Source organism: Eriocheir sinensis, chromosome 3, assembly GCF_024679095.1.
Source record: "Eriocheir sinensis breed Jianghai 21 chromosome 3, ASM2467909v1, whole genome shotgun sequence".
Taxonomy (NCBI): domain Eukaryota; kingdom Metazoa; phylum Arthropoda; class Malacostraca; order Decapoda; family Varunidae; genus Eriocheir; species Eriocheir sinensis.
Genome location: NC_066511.1, coordinates 13,578,445 through 13,598,693, shown reverse-complemented (window position 1 = coordinate 13,598,693; position 20,249 = coordinate 13,578,445). Strand labels below are relative to the sequence as shown.

General features: G+C 44.0%; 1 protein-coding gene and 2 long non-coding RNA genes across 12 annotated transcripts in view; 1 reads left to right on the top strand and 2 right to left on the bottom strand.

The window, feature by feature from the left end:
* LOC127005350 (sodium channel protein 60E-like) overlaps positions 1-20,249 on the bottom strand; it is a 215,815-nt gene that overhangs the window by 132,748 nt on the left and 62,818 nt on the right. For all 10 annotated transcript variants that reach the window (XM_050874196.1, XM_050874155.1, XM_050874170.1 and 7 more), the window contains one exon: positions 11,194-11,435. In XM_050874196.1, the coding sequence (XP_050730153.1) occupies positions 11,194-11,435 (242 nt within the window). The remainder of the gene's footprint in view (positions 1-11,193; positions 11,436-20,249) is intronic.
* On the top strand, positions 5,289-6,689 carry LOC127005390 (uncharacterized). The gene is made up of 3 exons (XR_007758476.1): positions 5,289-5,424; positions 6,091-6,212; positions 6,555-6,689. It is a non-coding gene; the product is annotated as an uncharacterized LOC127005390 (long non-coding RNA).
* On the bottom strand, positions 5,418-6,929 carry LOC127005393 (uncharacterized). The gene is made up of 4 exons (XR_007758493.1): positions 6,784-6,929; positions 6,113-6,720; positions 5,654-6,049; positions 5,418-5,588 (listed from the first exon to the last, which is right to left on the bottom strand). It is a non-coding gene; the product is annotated as an uncharacterized LOC127005393 (long non-coding RNA).

Genomic DNA, 20,249 nt, shown 5'->3' with positions numbered 1-20,249 from the left:
TATATATATATATATATATATATATATATAGATATATATATATATATATATATCTATATATATATATATATATATATATAGACATATATATATATATATATATATACATATATATATATATATATATATATATATATATATATATATATATATATATATATATATATATATATATATATATATATATATATCTATATATATATCTATATATATAATGGACAGTAACGTTTGCGTGCAGCAGTCCATTTGTTTTCTTCTTTCTTTTTCGCGATACAAATATGCCAATGACTAACAAAGTTTATTTTTTGCACCTTATATATCATTGCAATATTTGGCTCATAATTTCTTCCAAGCAAATTTTCACATTATCATAAAAATGCAAATAGCAAAAATCAAAGAACGTGAGCGGAGGAAGAGGAGGAGGAGGACGAGGAATAAAAGAGGGAGGAGGAGGAGGAGAAGGAGGGAAGAGGAAGTGGAATGCTACGTTTTCTTCGCGAATTTCTACCTCCTCGGAATCCTTAATAATCTCTTGTCATTAGGTGAATGTTTTGTTGGTCTTTCACGTTACCATGACTCCCCTTGATTTTCTCTGCCGCCACACTTTGCAACTTGACCACCTCATGCTACCTACCCTTCCACTGACCCAAGCTATTCTTTTTTTTGTATTGTCGGTCTCTCTTTCCCTCTCCCCCGTTTCTATTTTCGATGTTCCGCAATAAAAAAAACGACAAAAGGATGAGAAAAAATGCGAGGTATGCCGGAGAGAGAGAGAGAGAGAGAGAGAGAGAGAGAGAGAGAGAGAGAGAGAGAGAGAGAGAGAGAGAGAGAGAGAGAGAGAGAGAGAGAGAGAGAGAGAGAGAGAGAGAGAGAGAGAGAGAGAGAGAGAGAGAGAGAGAGAGAGAGAGAGAGAGAGAGAGAGAGAGAGAGAGAGAGAGAGAGAGAGAGAGAGAGAGAGAGAGAATATCCCTCTAATGGGAGCAAGGCAGGTGAGTGTACGGAAGGATTAAGGAAGAGTGCTAATTGAGCTGACGCAGAGTGAACTGGAGGGAGAACCAGAATGTTGAGGCAGGCGGACGAGGACTATTTTAGGCGAGCCGAGTGGAGGGGGAACTTGAGGAAAATGAGGGAGGTCTACGTAAAGGGGAACTGGTGGAGGAGGAGCAAAAGGTGGAGGACGACGTGGAGGAGGAGGTGAGGTTCCTGTGTTGAGGTTTCCGGTGCATTGGTGGTGAGCGCTTCGGTGGTTTGCAAGACCAAGTGGAAGGTACAATGCGAGGTTCACAAGGCTGGCAGGGTAGTGAAGGGAAAGCCGGCAAAGGGTGGAGGAACAGGCAGGGAGGGAGTGTGGGTGGGGCGAGGCAGGCAAGCTGGATGCGAGTTGGTGCGACAGGCAAGGTAGGAAGAGGTAGGTAGGTAGGTCGGTAGGTAGTCAGGCAGCAAGACCGACATGGAGGCAGAGTCCGCGAGGCTCAGTCGGGTAGAAAAAAAGACAGGGAGGAATGCAGGGGGAGGCGCAGAAGAGGAACGAAGAGGCGAGGTCGAGAGGCAAGCAGAGTAAGTTTGCCGAGAGTTGCAAGAAAGCGAAAGCGTAGGAGAGGCATAAGGAAGGAGCGTGGGATTGAGGCAGGTGGGAGTAGGTGGGCCAGTAGGTGGGGCCTGGCAGTGACTGGGGAGCAGCGCGCCTCACGCCCACACCATCACCCGCCTATCGACCTTGCGGACTCAGGTTCCTGCACCGCCACGACACTATTGTTCCACCTCGCCCGCCGCCCGCCACCACTCGCCCTAATTTATCCATGAGATTGATTTGTCATATATCTTTGGCCATACGAACGCCCCGCCGGATGCAGGACAAGCACACACGCTGCTAAGGTGGCCGGGAATGTGCTCCATTAGTCTTCCGGGTTTTCTTTTATCCAGGAAGTTAAATTCGGCCACAGTGACTTGAATATAGTGTGACTTGATCAAATCACCTGATGGATGTGCTACCGAGGAATAAAAAAAAAACAAGGCTATCCATAAAAAAGCAACTAGACATCAATCTCAATTACACCACGGCACCTTCATCGACGTAAGGGGAAGGCGAATAGATAAAAGAACACGTACTGGTGAGAATAGTGAATAGCAGACACACCCGGAGCATCTCACACAAGGATTCTTTAAAGCATACAGGGCGCGACTCTATATTGGGTCACGAGAAACTATACAGCATCTGGGTCGCCACTTTTTACTCATGAAAAGACTAGTTAAGAGAGAGCGGGAGACACTCGCTGTACTTTTTTAACCGGCGTGGAAACGGGTCATGAGGGTAGTGTTTTAAATATAAGTAGGTCGCAGCAGCAAAGGCTGGAAGGATCTTGCCTCACACCACGCCCTCTGGACAGCGACACCTGGCACCCCGTCTGCCTCGAACACCAGGTGTGAGCGGCGGATCTGCTGAAGTGTCTTTCCTACTCCTCCTCCAATACGCCTTTCCGCACAATTACGTCTCCTCGGAATCCTGAAGCACTTCCTCCCTTTCTCCTGATCTTCAACACACTACGCTCTCCTCAGACCGCCGATCCAGAAGCTGCCACGAAGCACACGAAGAAGTATTCATGTCTTACTGATAATCATCTCCGCTAATCTTTGAACGAAATGCTTTTTTCGGCGCCGCCACTCAAGAGGCTGCCGCGACGCACTCAAGGAAGAAGTATATAAGTATCGTCACTCTCCTACAACACCTTCTCCGAGCAGTGCGTGTGAGACCAGTGAGAGGCCCTTTGAACAGCCTCCAGCACAACAAGCCGGACCAAAGGCGCGGCTGCTACAGAGTCAGCTTGCAAAGGACGGCTGCTACTTGTGTACGCACTGCACCGGGAATAAAAGGATTCTTTCCCGGAGTTTTTCCATTGTTTCTCTCGCAAAAACTTTCACAATGACTGTCTTGTGAGAACAAAACAAGTGCCTTGAGGTTGGTTGCATTCAAAGCTTTTGACTGTACCGTGGTGTAGTGGCTGCCGCGTCTTTACCTACATTTCTGTTAGCCAAGGTTCGACTCCGAGATGGGAGATTTAACACTGAGGATGAGATTCAGTCAATTCTTTCATGCGTCTTGGTCTATGAAAGAGTGTCTAGGAAAACCTGCGTTATATCATCGTGCTAACTTTGCCATTTTAGTTTTTCCTTCGTCTCGTAGTATAGAATCGACATGTACCACGAAGGATCAACATGCTAACCCGAACTTCACGATTATCCATTCCTGGCTTACTAAAGGGTTTACGTCCACAAGAGTTCCTTATCCTGGAGTGCTGAAATCAGCTTTAGGAGTGCCAGAAGTCTCATTCTTGTAGTTGTGTCGGAGCTGTACCCAGACCAAACATACAGGAGGCGCTGGACTGAACCTGATTACAAGGGTTATTGAGGACGGTGAAGGTTAAGAAACGCTGTATTAGAGGCTTTTGAACGCAGACACGGGGTTGAGCGCAGAGGCAAAGGACGATATTACATACGTCACGGGTGTCGCTTCTAGACCGTCCATTGTTCTTGAAAAGTTGAGTTCAGGATTTGCTTACATAACAGATTTTGTTTTTATATAGCGTAAGGGGTTAAAAATAATGATGTTTTACTTTTCAGCGCAGCTCCTTTAGAAACAGAAACACCAGGTGACGCGAATTTGCAACCTTAGCAGAACTACACGGTTTGAGTTGCTAGATAATCACCGTATTGAAGGCTCTGAAGTGCTGGTGATCCTGCCAAAGCTACAAACAATAATTGTTATCAGATAGTAGCTGATACCAAATATCTTAATGCTGAACATACTCTTCTTACATGTACAAATTTGCATATCATAAAAGATAACCTCAAAATCGTTGAAAGGCAAATTTTGTTAATAAAGTACTAAAACATCATTACAAAATCCATAAAAAGGACAAAAAAACCATATAAAGTAAATTTTGCTTATAAAGTACCAAAATACCATTACACTATCCAGACTAGCTCTATATTTATATACCCAATATTTGATGTAACACTGACCATAAAAAGGAGTGCGTAGCTAATTCAATTTCCTCACCAACTTTACCATTCTACATTTTTCTTCCGCTCCGCCGCAGCAACACATTAGTTTCCCTTTCCCTCTTAACACAACGTCCTTCTGATTGCCCTCGAGCCTTCCTTGGGTGGTTTTTACCCTTTTCCCGCCACTTATATCCAGGCTCCCGCTACCCCGTTACCCCTCAATGTCCTCCAGCCTCCTGTTCTCCCTCTCTGCGGCTAGGCACTGTGCCAATCCCCAGCAGGGCCAGACACGATGGAGACAGCATTGGTGCCATTCTTCTTCCGCTTAACCACTATCTTTTCTGCAACCTCTTCTCTCCCTTCCTTCCCCCTCCTCCTCCTCCTACTACTACTACTCGGCCTCCTCCACCAAGTTCTTCCGCTTGCTCCCTTTCCCTGTACCATTCTTGTCCCCATCATGACATTCCCCTCCTCCTTTTCCTCCTCTTCCTTCTCCTCCTTTCCTCCTACTCATCGTCCTCCTTTTCTCCCTCGTTCCTTATCTTTAGGAATAATTAAAACCACATTATTGTCCTCGTTTCCTCATTAAATAGTTCGTAATTCTCACTTTTGTCTGCAAGTCTTCCTGTCTGTCCCCCTTGTCTAGTTGTCTCTTTAACAGCCTGGTGTGTCTGTACCCTATGTGTTAATGAGTGTGTGTGTGTGTGTGTGTGTGTGTGTGTGTGTGTGTGTGTGTGTGTGTGTGTGTGTGTGTGTGCGGTAGTAGTAGTAGTAGAAGTAATGGTAGTAATACCAGTGGGTGCTGAACATGTTCCCGCCCTGGACATATTCCCTTCTGGACATTTCTCCCTCCTGACATTTTCTACTCAATTATCTATATAATAAGAGCGAAATAATAAATAAATGAATAGTAAAACAGACGACTAAAGATAAGGAACATATAATAAAAAAGAAATATGAGAAGTAAGAAAAAAAGAGGGAAGCACAGGAAGTTTTCGGATGTTCTGTGCGCGTTCCCGAGGCCCTTCGACTTTCCATCCCAGAAACGATCAACGCGGTGAGCAGCGCATTCACAGTAGTTACGATTAATTTCATAATCCAGTCTGGTAGTTTTAAGAAGCGAGTTCTTGCATTCGCCCTTCGCGAGCCTCGGCGGGGATAAGGAGCGCCAGCGAGCCCAAGGTCTTCCTGGCGAGCGTGGCAGTACTGGAGGGCTCCCCGAAGGACGCCTTGGTGTTCCCCGGGGGGTCCGCGGAGTTACCGGAGATCTGCACGGGTAGATGGGGCTCGTTAGCCGTGGTAGGCAGTTCATCTAGGAGAGCAAACTCCGAATAATATACCCGGGCAGGTGAGGCTCGTTAGCCGTGGTAGGCAATTCGCCTAGGAGAGCAAACTCCGAACAATAAACCCGGGCAGGTGGAGGTCGTTAGCCGTGGTAGGCAATCTGCCTAGGAGAGGGACAACTCCAAACAACAAACACGGGCAGGTTGGGCTCGTTAGCCGTCATAGGTAATACACCTAGGAGAGCAAACTCCGAACAAAAAACCCGGGCAGGTTGGGCTCGTGAGCCGTCATAGGCAATACACCTAGGAGAGCAACCCGAACAAAAACCCGGGCAGGTTGGGCTCGTGAGCCGTCATAGGCAATACACCTAGGAGAGCAAACTCCGAACAAAAAACCCGGACAGGTTGGGCTCGTGAGCCGTCATAGGCAATACACCTAGGAGAGCAAACTCCGAATAAAAAACCCGGGCAGGTTGGGCTCGTGAGCCGTCATAGGCAATACACCTAGGAGAGCAAACTTCGAATAAAAAACCCGGGCAGGTTGGGCTCGTGAGCCGTCATAGGCAATACACCTAGGAGAGCAAACTCCGAACAAAAAACCCGGGCAGGTGGAGGTCGTTAGCGAAAGCAGTTCACCTAGGAGAGCAAACTCCGAACAAAAAACCCGGGCAGGTGTAGGTCGTTAGCGAAAGCAGTTCACCTAGGAGAGCAAACTCCGAACAATAAACCCGGGCAGTTGGAGCTCGTTAGCGAAAGCAATTCATCTAGGAGAGTAAACTCCGATAACAAACCCGGGCAGGTGGAGGTCGTTAGCGTGAGCAGTTCACCTAGGAGAGCAAACTCCGATTACAAACCCGGTCAGGTGGAGGTCGTTAGCGTGAGCAGTTCACCTAGGAGAAGGAAAACTTTGACCACAAACCCGGGCAGGTGGAGCTCGTTAGCCGTGGTAGGCAATCTGCATAGGAGAGGGACAACTCCGAACAATAAACACGGGCAGGCTGGGCTCGTTAGCCGTCATAGGCAATACACCTAGGAGAGCAAACTCCGAATAAAAAACCCGGGCAGGTTGGGCTCGTGAGCCGTCATAGGCAATACACCTAGGAGAGCAAACTCCGAATAAAAAACCCGGGCAGGTTGGGCTCGTGAGCCGTCATAGGCAATACACCTAGGAGAGCAAACTCCGAATAAAAAACCCGGGCAGGTTGGGCTCGTGAGCCGTCATAGGCAATACACCTAGGAGAGCAAACTCCGAACAATAAACCCGGGCAGGTGGAGGTCGTTAGCCGTGGTAGGCAATCTGCCTAGGAGAGGGACAACTCCGAACAACAAACACGGGCAGGTGGAGCTCGTAGCCGTGGTAGGCAATTCGCCTAGGAGAGGGACAACTCCGATTACAAACCCGGGCAGGTGGAGGTCGTTAGCGTGAGCAGTTCATCTAGGAGAGCAAACTCCGATTACAAACCCGGGTAGGTGGAGGTCGTTAGCGTGAGCAGTTCACCTAGGAGAGCAAACTCCGATTACAAACCCGGGCAGGTGGAGGTCGTTAGCGTGAGCAGTTCACCTAGGAGAGCAAACTCCGATTACAAACCCGGGCAGGTGGAGGTCGTTAGCGTGAGCAGTTCACCTAGGAGAGCAAACTCCGATTACAAACCCGGGCAGGTGGAGGTCGTTAGCGTGAGCAGTTCACCTAGGAGAGCAAACTCCGATTACAAACCCGGGACGGTGGAGATCGTTAGCCGCGAGGCAGTTCACCTAGGAGAAGGATAACTCTGACCACAAACCCGGGCAGGAGGGGGTCGTTAGCCGTGGTAGGCAGTCCTCCTAGGAGAAGGAAAACTCCGAATTCAAACCAACCAAACACACACACACACACACACAACCAACCAACTGGGCAGGTGGGGCTCGTTATAGGCGTCATAGACAATCCACCAAAGGGAATCAACAAATAAAAGGATAATAAAAGCGAACACACGAGAAGAAGAATATGAAATTAGAACCGGACAAAAAAGGATAATATAAAATGGAAAGAAAACAGCATCGAGAAAAGAATAAGATACACACGGATCATCCAGAATGAAACAGAAGACCAAAAAATGGATGGTATAAAAAGAACGCAGAAAAGATAATGTAATAAGAACGCACAGAAAATAACGTAGAAATAAAACACCACGAAAAGGAAAATAAGGAAACTATTGAAACAACATCAGTGATACCGTGGGCTCCGTGGGCGGTAGGAGAATTAAATGACCTTTTTCGTAGACGCACAATATAATGTGGTCAAACATGTCAACAATAACATTTACCGCCAGGATCACAATCAGGACACTCGAAAACGCTCGTGTCTCTGAGCACTACACCGGGCAGCTGAGCACTTCACTTAACATCTAACGTTCAGCATTGTATTTCACTTATGTCACTTATTAATCTATAACAACAGATAGTGTATAATCAGGTAAATAAGCAAAGATAGAATTATACTACGGCAGGCGCTTGCACTTACGTATTCTGGGCCTACTAAAATGTCTCCGTCTATCTTTTCCTTGTGTTCCTCTGGGTGGAGTTCTACAGAGGCAGACAGCGAGGTCCTTCAATGTTACCGTTAGCTGTTTCCCTCCTCCTCACCTCTTACAGCGTGTGTGTATGTGTGTGTGTGTGTGTGTGTGTGTGTGTGTGTGTGTGTAAAACCCTCTATTAATATCCCTTTGTTATCTATTACCGTCATCTGCAGCCATTAATTAAAAGTTCAGAGCAAGAGCAGCCAGACGATTCTCTCTCTCTCTCTCTCTCTCTCTCTCTCTCTTGTTTTCTCTTTAACTCTTCCTAATTCTTGCTTTCATTTATTTGTTTTTCTTTTTTCTCTTTATTTTTCCTTGTCTGTCTTGTTGTCCTTGTCGCTTAGATTTTGTCTGTGTCTGTGTCTGTGTCTCGCCTCATCGTCTGCGTCTCCATCTATCTGTCTGTCTCCTCGGCTTATCTCCAAAATTTATATCCAATGTCACTCTAATGGATTTAATTAATGGGGCAGCGCTATCTCCTTGTTTCTTCTGCCAGACGTCTCTTCTCTTTGTCTATCTATCTGTCTGCTTATCTATCTATCCATGTATGCATCTGTCTATCTATCTATCTATTTATTTATATATTTCCCTCTCTCTTCACTTTAACTGCACATCTCATTCCAACACACCAGCTTTACATATTTTCTTATTTCTTCTCTGAGCTTTCTCTCCTCTTGCTGTCTATCTTTTTCTCTCACTTTTTCAAGCTATCTATCTATGTATCTATCAATTTCTCTGTTTCACTCCACATTTAAACTATCTATCTTATTCCAACACAAGATATTTACATTTTATCGTCTTTTAAATTCATTCGTCTCGACACCATGCTTTTTATTTCAGCTGTCTATTTCTTTCTGTTTGTACTTCCTTCTCTTGAACTATAATCTAATGTGTCAGTAGAAAACCTTGGCAAGTTGTTTTTCCCCTTCCCCTAACTTTCCTTTTCCCTTTACCCTTCTTAGCTTTGTCCCACACACCGCATCGCATCACACCACAGCACAGCACTCCTCTTTTTAGCTTTGTCCTACACCGTGCCGTTCCCTTCCTCCTCCTCCTCCTCGCCCTACATTCCTCCCGCGCCCCTTCCGGCTTTCCCCAGCGCCCCATTAATCAGTGGCTCCACATTGTTTACTTCTTATAGGGTCTAATGGATGTTCTATACCCGAATTCTCTCTCTCTCTCCCACTCTTCCTCACTCTCTCTCTCTCTCTCTCTCTCTCTCTCTCTCTCTCTCTCTCTCTCTCACTATTTTTTCTGTTACCTCTTCTCTCCCTTCCCTTCCTCCTCTACTCCTCGTCCTTCTTCAGAAAGTTTTTCCTCCTCTTCCTTTTCCCTACATCCTTTTTTGTCCCTATCATGCTCATCTTCCTCTTCTTCCTTCCCTTCCCTCCAGATCACCCTCTTCTTTCTCTCCCTCGTTCTTCGTCTTCGGAAACATTTTTACGGTAAAAATATCCATATCTCTCTCCTATTGATGTGATTTTGGCCTTCTGTTGGTGACGAAGCGCCTCTAATTTTTCAACATGGCTATTCTTTTTCTCGTTCTTATGATAATCGCCTCTCTTTCTCTCTCTCGTAAGGGGATTTTTGGGGTACAAATATCCGTATCTATCTTATTAATGTGATTTTAGCCTTCTGTTAGTGACGATACGCCTGTAATATTCTATTCTCGTTCCTATGGTAATCAACTCTCCATCTCTCTCGAAAGGGTATTTTTACGTTAGAAATACAAATAGAAATGTCTCTCTTATTAATGTGATTTTAGCCTTAATTCTGTTGGTGACGAAAAGCCTTTAATTTTTTAACGTGGCTATTCTTTTCTCGTTCCTATGGTAATCAACTCTCCATCTCTCTCGAAAGGGGATTTTTACGTTAGAAATACAAATAGAATTAATGTGATTTTAGCCTTAATTCTGTTGGTGACGAAAAGACTTTAATTTTTTAACGTGGCTATTTTTTTTCTCGTTCCTATGGTAATCAGCTTCCCCTTCTCTCCCGGAAATACGTTTCCTCGCCCCTTGCGTCTTCCCGCCGTCTGTCACGCCTCGTCACCTCCTCTTTGGATGACGTGCGAGAAATGCAAACTTTCCGCCAGATGTTTTTTAAGACCACCCCTTTTTTCCATTTCCATTCTGACGCAGATCTCGTAAAATCTCGCTTGAAATGATTTTTTTTCTTATGTTTTAAAGATTCACTTTTCACTTATACCGATTGATTTTTTTTACAGCAAAGGGCAAAGGACTCAAGGGCAAAAAATAAATACAGCAACAAAAAGTTCCGCTAAACACAGCTCCGAACGAAAGAAAAAAGGAGAGGACAGAAGAGAGGAATACAGGCATCATACAAATTTTATACTTACGATTCTAGCTCAAACCTCAGTACTGTGGGTTAGTGTTTTCCTATGGCGGAGATCAACGATTCAGGTTCAAGAAAATACCCAAGAACTGGTTTACATATAGAGGAGTGGATGAATGGAACAAATCAATTCGACGTGTGGTTAATGCTAATACGACTGAAAGTTTCGTATGGAGATTAGACAGATTCATTGATGGCGAGGGAAGATGGTGAATAACTAATGCTCTGCAAGGCGATTGGGATTTTGCTGGCTCCTATTATCTTTCTATATAATTGTGGCACTGTTCAATAGTTAATAAGTGCATCATAATAATAACATCGTGGCTTCTGTTGACCAAAAATAAATGTTTGACACCCGATCAGCTGGGCTCCTCCTGTTCGTTCCTCGTGTCCTTGTGGTATCCTTGTAGCATTGTTCCATAGTTTACGAGAGCAACATAATAACAGTACCGTAGCTTATCTTTCTAGCTTTCTCTCTCATAAGAAATGTTTACTTCCCCGACCGGTTGTTCATGTTCCTACTCACGTTTCCCCACATGTCCCTATCTACCTATCTATCTATCTATTTATCTATCCGTCTATCTATCTCTTTCTCTTTTTCTCTTTTCACTTAAACTATATATCTTATTCCAACACGACATATTTAAATTTTATCGTCTTTTAAATCCATTTGTCTTGACGCCATATATCTATTTTTGCTGCATTTTCTTTCTTGTTCTGTTCGTTCTTCATTTTCAACTCTCGTCAGATGTCTGTGGAAAACCTCTTTCTAGCTTTCTCTCTCATATATATCTTATTCCAACACAACATATTTACATTTTATCGTCTTTTAAATCCATTCGTCTTGGCGCCATATATCTATTTTTGCTGCATTTTCATTCTGGTTCTGTTCGTTCTTCCTTTTCAATTCTAATAAAAAATCTGTGGAAAACCAGCTGTTCACGTTCCTCCCCAAGTTTCCATGTCCCCGCGTCTTCTTCCCCATGCAGGGTACTCACCAGGCATGATGGAGACCGTTTTGAGTGCTCGAAGAACTCGGAAGGTTCGGAGGCCAGCCAGATTGCCGAGCTGGACGTCCATGTCACCGAGTTCTATCACTAACGTCACGTAACCGGACGCGATCACCACGAAGTCCAGCCAGTTCCAGGGGTTGCGCAGGTACGTGTACTTGTTGAGGATGAAGCCCTTGGCGACAGTTTTGATCATCATTTCGGCCGAGTAGATCGCGAGAAACATGTACCTGGAAACGAGAGTAAAGGATGATGGTTAGCCACATAGGATTGCTAAACTGGGTACACCATGGTGGTTTGAAATAGTTAAAAGGGGTATAGCATGGGGGTAACTATAGGGGGTTAGACATATGAGATGGCTAAAATGGGTACATCATTGTGGTTAGACACATGATATGGCTAAAAAGGGTACATCATGAGGCGTTTGGCGTTTAAGATCATGAGCAGAAAAGCAAGATGGCAAAACGGCGTATAAAAAAACAACAACGATACCTCACTCATACAACGAGCAAAAAAAAAAAAAAGCCAAGTAAAGCGTACGATATTAAATGTGTCGCATCATTTCCGCCTCCTCTTCCTCCCTCTCTCTCCTCCCAAGTCCATCAAAAAAGGAGGAAAAAAGACTAGCATATCTCCTTCCACAGGGCCGCCCACTCAGCCAAGGGTCGGGAGAGTTGGCTGTGTGTCAACATGTCCCTCTTACGATGATAGTGGGAGGGAAGGCGCGGGATGAACGGAGGAGAGGAGGGAGAAGGGGAGGAAGCGGCGGAAGGAACGGAGGAAAGGAGAGAGGGGAGGAGGTAGCTGGAGGAAAGAAGCAGGGAGGGAAGGCAGCAACAGGAACGGAGGAAAAGTGCTAGGGGAGGGAACGTGAAGAAAGGAGGGAGGGGAGGCGTCGAGATGAACGGAGGAGAGGAGGGAGAAGGGGAGGAAGCAGCGGAAGGAACGGAGGAAAGGAGAGAGGGGAGGAGGCAGCTGGAGGAAAGAAGCAGGGAGGGAAGGCAGCAAGAGGAACGGAGGAAAAGTGCTAGGGGAGGGAACGTGAAGAAAGGAGGGAGGGGAGGCGTCGAGATGAACGGAGGAAAGGAAGGAGGGAGGGAAGGAGGGAGGGCTAGGGGGTCGAAAAATGAATTGGAGGAGGAGCGGAGGAGAAAGGACGAAGAGCGGTGAGGCGAGAGACTGAAGAAAGGAGATGAAGTGAAAGGGAACGATCGCCGGGGCATTGAAAACTAAGGAAGCGCAACGCCTGCTCGGGACAACCGCCTCGACGACGACCGGGGCATTGTGAAGAAAACTCCCATTTCCAGATAAGGGAGGAAGAAAGGGTAAGGTAGACCCATACACCCATTTCCACTCCCACACCTACCCCCCCCACACCCACCCACTCTCACCCCCACACACAAACGCGGGCGGTACAATTCTTAAAGGATACCCTACACTACACTTTTCTACTCTACTTTACACTTTTCATTGTCTCAGTTTATCTATAACCGTAGCTATAAATCTCTGAGACAAGAATCAAGTGTAATCATCCTCCCGTCATTGTTGAAAACAAAGTGATAGAAAAAAACATTACCATCTTAACCCTTTGCAGTAGTAGCACGCTTAGTAGTAGTACAGTGCCGTGAGATAGAGGTTAGGAGATTAAAGGCGGTCTACGGAGGCAGCGCAATGGATGTCAGGGGATGAGAGCGGGTTGACGTACGAGTATGGATCAACAAGGGCCACTCAGTCCGCAAAGCCTCATCAGAACCCCACCGGCCGCCCTTCCTCGGCTTCAAAGTTAAATCTACTGACATGAACTGACAGTCTCGTTAAGGAACAAATAAAGTCTCACGTACTGGGAGAACAAAATGTCGAGAGAGCGAGAGCGAGAGAGCGAGAGAGAGAGAAACTAACTCTTTAAAGGATGGGACAGCGGGGAATGTTTGAAAGGCATTCTTCTAGTGGCGTGTTCCTGTTGCCGCGGGGGAAAAACGGCCCATTAAAGTCAGGTCAAGAGGGTTGCGGCGCGCCCGGCAGCTCAGAATTAGGGTCAGCAGGTGCCTCGGGCCGCTGCCGCCGTCAACGAAGAATTTTACAACGCGTGTCGTCCATTTAGCCGGCTGGTCCTTGGTGCGGCGAGGGCTTGTGGGCAATGTTCGTGTCCTTATAGCTCTCTGTATATGTATGTGTGCGACAGATAAAGGGAGGAGGACGTTTTTTTTGCCTCATTTCAACATTTTAAACATAGCTGTCCCTGTTTAGTCCGCTGCTCTTGGAATACACTGATGGTTTGTATGAGACAGGGATCCGTATAACTTTGTGTCTATATGTATGTTTGCAACAGATAGGCAGAAGAGGACGCTATGTGCAATATTTAAACATTTTACAGCGCATGTCCCTTTTAGTCCCCTGTTCATAGTACGTTTATAAGGATGTGAATTGGACAGGGGTGTGTTTGTGGTATGAAACAGTTCTATAAACTCAAAGGATAAACGAGAGCTACACCACAGCTTTAAACCCTCCTTATCGGCACCACACAGACTGGCCTCTTTCAGCTTCGAGTGTGAGTGTGTGTGGGACGAAGAGCGAGGGCAGAGTGGCGGTTGCCTTTCCTGTATATGCATGAACACTAGATGCTTCGTTATAATGGTATACAGTTTCGATCTTTCTCCTCGAACAAATTCCTGAGACTTCCATTAAAAAAAGAAGTTTAATCAGACGTTTCCCTTTTTCTTTCACGCTGGGAGAGAAAGAAAGTTTCCCAAGCGTACTTAATCATATTTGGCCGAACTTTGCTACTTTTAGACACGTTCAATTTTCTTTGTTGGAGCAGCATGTTACAGGGGGCTTTTTTTTATAGTTTATCCACTTATACCGTAAGAAAATATTACTAGATATCAATGGCGCTTGCAGTAACATAAAAGGTTAGACTAATTTCCGTTATTTTTCAACACAAGGAAATATTTCTTCTCAACATATTTTCTTTGTAGGAGCAGCATGTCACAGGAGTCCCTTTTTTTCAGTTTATTCATTTATACCGTAAGAAAATAATACTAGAAATCGATAGCGCTTGGAATAGAAAGAAAAAGGTTGGACTCATTTCCGCGTCATTTCCAACACAAAGAGATATTCCTCCCTCACATATATTTTTCTCTTTCTTTGTTTTGTTTATCCTTTCATACCGTAAGAAAATAAAGAATACTAGAAATCGATAGCGCTTGCCATAGAAAAACAACAACCCTTTAGTCTGATTTACGCGTCATTCTAACACAAACAACTATTTCTCCCTTACATATTTTTGAAGTTTATCCTTTCATACCAAAAGAAAATAATATATACTAAAAATCAATGACGCTTCATCAATATAAAAGAATAGAAAAGATTCAACTAATTTCCGCGTCATTTCCAACACAAACAGCTAGTCCTCCCTCACATATTTTCTTTACAACAGCGAAAACAGAGACGGGTCGCTAAATTGATAGAGGGACGGAGAAGCCGGGCCGGTGTCGCTTTGGAATTCTCGACATCAGCAGGCAATTCAGTTACGGGGGTGACCTGCCCTGGCTGACACTCTCCTTCTGGGCCGCCCGGTGCTGGCCTGCCTTCTCTGACCTTTTGTTTGGCCCAAGTTATCCTTCCCTCCATGATGCGTTTGTTATCAACCGCTCCCCTTCCTCTACAATGCATATTATTCATTCATCTGCGTATTCATTTCTCCTCCACTAGAACGCATATCATTTATTCATTTATAGATCCATTCTTGTATGTTTGTGTTCCGGTCTACCATTCTTCACCAAATTTTATAGTTATTTGCTTCTTTGCTTACTAACTTCTTTATGCTTATCCATTTATTTACGTATATATTTGCCTAATAAATGATAAAGGTAAAGTAAGGGGCATACAGTTTAGTTGCGACTGATAGCTTGCATATATTTAACACTAGAATCGAGTATATAATGTTAGTATTCTAAACTCTTCGGCCCACGCGGAAACAGGAGTTCGTATTCCCTTTACGCACAATGCAGCTCACTCAAGGCGAAAAAAAAATTGAAATTGACTCTCGACTGACAATACGTCAAAATAGGATTCCCACAGATTGTTTTTCCTTTTTTTTGTGTGTGGTAATGTCTCTGGGAACGATGGTTACGTATAGCGTTGTATAGTCTTGTGGTGTGGTGTGGTGTGTGTGTGTGTGTGTGTGTGTGTGTGTGTGTGTGTGTGTGTGTGTGTGTGTGTGTCAATCTGTCTTTCTCACACACACCAAAATAAACACAAACAAACAAAAAACGCCCTCATACTCACTCCTCCCCCACACTCCTACGCCCACCCACCCATCTATCTACTCACCTACCCACACACAGACACATATCGCCCCCCCTTACTCACCCTCACCCCCGCACACACGACCCCTTAACCCCCTCACACACACCCACCCACTCACCCACCCACACACACACACACGCACACACACTCACACACACACGACACAGGAGCCGAGGGCCTTTCTGACGGTGTGGCGGCGGTGTTCCCTCTTTCATCCCATCCATTGTTAGGTTCAACAGGTTCAGCTTGAAGTTGGGCGGGCGAGGGAGGGAGGGTTGGCTGTTGACTTTGAGGCAGCGCGCATGACGAGCTGGCCCTCCCCAATACAACATTATATTAGTACGACTCTCTTTGGTGTTGTGCGTCATATTTCGCGTGGCAATACACGTTTCCGAGTGTTACTGTCTCTTTAGTTCTGGGTCACGTGCTGAATAAATAGAAGTCGGGGGTATACGTTGATTAATCTGCGTTTTTTTTCTCTCTCGTGTACATGAATGACGTCGTTTATAATGTGTGTGTAAGCTAGTTGAATAATGATGATGATGGTAGTATGATGTGAGAGAATGAATGAAAAAAAACAAGACCTATATATATATATAATATATATATATATATATATATATATATATATATATATATATATATATATATATATATATATATATATATATATATATATATATATATATATATATATATATATATATATATATATATATATATATATATATATATATATATATATATATATATATATATATATATATATATATATATATATATATATATATATATATATATATATATATATATATATATATATATATATGTATATATGTGTATATATATATCTATATATATATATATATATATATATCTATATATATATATATATATATATATATATATATATATCTCTATATATATCTATATAGATAGATAGATAGATAGATAGATATAGATAGATAGATAGATAGATAGATAGAATGAAAGGATGAATGAAGGAAGCAACAACTATAGGGTAGGATGGGGTAATGAAATAATGGAGATGAGAAATAGCCAGATAGAAAGGTAAATAGATAGATAGATAGACAGAGGGAAAAATAGATAGGTAGAAGGATAGATAGACAGATAGATAGGATGACAGACAAAAATAAAAGGATAGGATATGTGTGTGTGTGTGTGTGTGTGTGTGTGTGTGTGTGTGTGTGTGTGTGTGTGTGTGTGTGTGTGTGTGTGTGTGTGTACCCCTCAGGCTCCGCGGCAAAGCTCACCGCGGAGAGTATTCTGAGCTCGCCCAGCCACCCGTGTGTGTGCTCGGCCCCTAAATGTTCCGGGCTAACTTTTTTTCCCTCCTCTGTGTTCTCCCGTTTCCTATTTGCGCATTATTTTCTGTTTCCCTCCCACACGCCGGGACTGAATTAACGGCCTTTTATTTTCCTTTGTGACAGATTTAGACGCTTTGTGAGAATTAATTGAGGTGCCCTTAAAATACGGACACACGCCCACACACACAAAAAAGAAGACACACTACAAGAACATTCATTGGCAGTGCTTTAATAGAATATCACAGCCCTGTATAATTTATTTTCCTGGTAAAATTTCTGGTGTCACCATACTATTTGCCTTAGCTAACCTCTAATACAAGAAAAATAGTTTTGGTTAACATCTAGTACATTAAAATTAATCTGACATCAGCAGATTAATCAATTTTTTTCAGCTAGATTTTAACCAGATTGTCACCATTTTGCAATGTCTTTAAAGCAAACAGTGTATTAAGTGCGTAACGTTATCTAGGCGGTGACTCGGTAAACTCTGCGGACACAGCCAGCAACGTTTAGATTACTTAACATATGGTGAGTAAGTGTTTCAACCATAGCCGTCTATCTTGAATAAGAGGTTAGCTAAGGCAAATAATATAGGGAAATATAGCACGAGAGCATTTGTGACTGGCTGAAAACTTCTATAAGGGCCAGAGAGGATTTGAGCCAATCAGGAGAGGCCTGACAAACACAGCCTAGGCGTTAGAGGAACGCCGTATGAATAGACTAGAGTATGGTAAATTTTACAACCATCCAGCTTGTTTTGACTTTCCCCTTCAATCAACAGCATCTCTCTCTTCCCGGGCAGAGCCAGATATTCATGTTTCCGCTAAAGGGACTACCGGAACACGAAGCTTGCGGGCTATCCAGAAACGTTACATAAGGAAAAAGTAACATAAATTGCTAATGGGGGAAGGGGGGAGGAGGCGCTTGTCTTCCTTTGCAGTGTGTGTGTGTGTGTGTGTGTGTGTGTGTGTGTGTGTGTGTGTGTGTGTGTGTGTGTGTGTGTGTGTGTGTGTGTGTGTGTGTGTGTGTGTGTGTGTGTGTGTGTGTGTGTGTGTGTGTGTGTGTGTGTGTGTGTGTGTGTGTGTGTGTGTGTGTGTGTGTGTGTGTGTGTGTGTGTGTAGGGGGGAGGGTATAAACAGAAATCAACGAATATTCACTGAAGCATTTTCTAAGTTAAATGGATACAGTCTATTGCATTTATATATTCAAAACAAGTACTCCTCTGAGAAAAAAAAAAAAAAGCACACAGACCATCTAGATTTTAACAATATTTATAAAAGTAGGAGAGCAAAAAATATTCCTCGCTCAATAGCAATGCAATAAGACAGTGTGGTGGGAGGGAAGGAGTGGGTGGGTGGCGGCCAAATAGCTCAATACGAGACTAGCAGGTGGTGTATGTGGGTGCGGTGGGGGGGGGAGGGGCAGTGTGGGGCTTTTAGACGATGTTATGTGGGAGTTTCTTTGAGTTCCTGTAATGAATCGGTAAGTTGAGAGAAGTATGTCTTTTGAATATCGAACTCTGTGTGGTGTGGTTAACGTGCCCAAGACATTTATCCAGGTTAAGTTTCAATCTGAGTCAGGGCAGTCGACGCGGGGCCTCCTCAGATGGTCTTACTCCCACCAGACTCGGGTCGTAAATGGGTACCTGGGGACACCTAGGAAGGGGAATGGGAGGCAATCCGGAGCCGACCACCCGCCCAGCCTCTTAAGAGTAAGGTAGGCACATCTCTCTTAAGTTTAACGGGCCAGAGACGCGATACAGTTCAGTGGGGCGACATAGAACAACTGTGCTACGCTCGTAACTTTACTTAATCAACCAATTTATACTTATGCAAATCTCACGCAGATGTAGGCCGTAAATTGAGGTTGTTAACTTTACTTTTAAGAGAGCTAACGTTGAAGGTAGTTGACTATACGGACTGGAAGATAATGCTATGTTCATTCACGCAGATGCTGTATGCATATTGTGGCTGTTAGTGTTAATTTTAGGTACAAGTAATGGCAATGAAGACTGGATGGCATAACTGTGGGAGGGAATATTTTTTTGAGTCTAAGCAATAACTCTATAATTAAAATCAAACTTTATTTAGAGAACTGACTGGAGAAATGTACCATGATAATTTAGCATTTCAGATTATACGGCATCATCCTATAAAACATTTGTTATAAAGAGTTAATGTTTACAATATAACACTGTTGTTTTACTGACAAGTTAGAATAAGGCAAAACAGTAAGTACTATTACGAAAACATACAATATTAGTTCTGAGTATCTGCGTAGGAGAGGGACCTTCATATGGCTTTTTTGAGTGGCGGGCTTTTTTTTTCATTCTTGTTTCCTTTTTGTTTTTTTGCCCTTAAGCTGTTTCCTTTGCTGTAAAAAAAATATCATACGCCCACCCCTTACCCTTTAAGAAAATTCATATGACCATTAAAGAGGAACTCAGGCTAACCCTCACCTGAGTAAAAAATAAACAAATAGATCAAAGCGTGTGGCTGTGTGGAACCCGGCCTTCGAAAGTCTGAAAGCTGTCCCGTTTAGTGGATGTTGCATTCCGCGCGGCGATACTATTAGCTTTAAGAGTACCATTCACTTTTTCAACCTGATCTTTACTCGCGGGGTTCAGCGGGGACAATGTCTCCCTCTACGCTGACTGATGAATACAGGGCTCCAGATTCCCATTCACTCGTTTCTCTTTATATAACTATACTGTACAAAAATATCCTACCAATATGAGTAGTATTCTATTTTTCTCTTTAGCATTGTTACTCATTCAGAAGGTCCAGGAAGGGTAAAAAGTGTCTCTGTGTGCAGTAACGGATGCAGCGTCTAAGATACCTATTCACCGCGAGCTTCCTTTGCCTCATCGATCGGCAGCAATGACCTAGTAACGTGTATTAGCATTATGATGGTCAACGGACGTCCCTTCGTCAAGTGTTTTGGGCGGGGGTGATGGTGTCAGGGCATACGAGGTGTCACGGAGGCTTTTATCGTAATGGAGATATCCTCACCATATTCTCACGAGGACAGGGTGTGGCTTTCTCTCTCTCTCTCTCTCTCTCTCTCTCTCTCTCTCTCTCTCTCTCTCTCTCTCTCTCTCTCTCCCATTCGTAAGCGTATTGCAGTGCCTGGCTTTAAGTAGTTTTCCGTAACGCCGCCGCTACAGCATGACCGTTCAGGCTCATACATTTTGTTGTTGGCAATCCGCTGTGTTGGGTCCATTCTCTGCATCCTCATTATACAAGACTCCACGGGCTTCCCACGGCAAGAGGCGGCCATTCAGCTTTAAGGAGTATCTTCTTGGGCAAATAGTATGAACATGAAGTTTTTCAATCTTGCAAACTCAAATGTAAGAGATATTGCAAAATGCTAGAATACTGGGATACAATATTGATAAACGTGAATCGA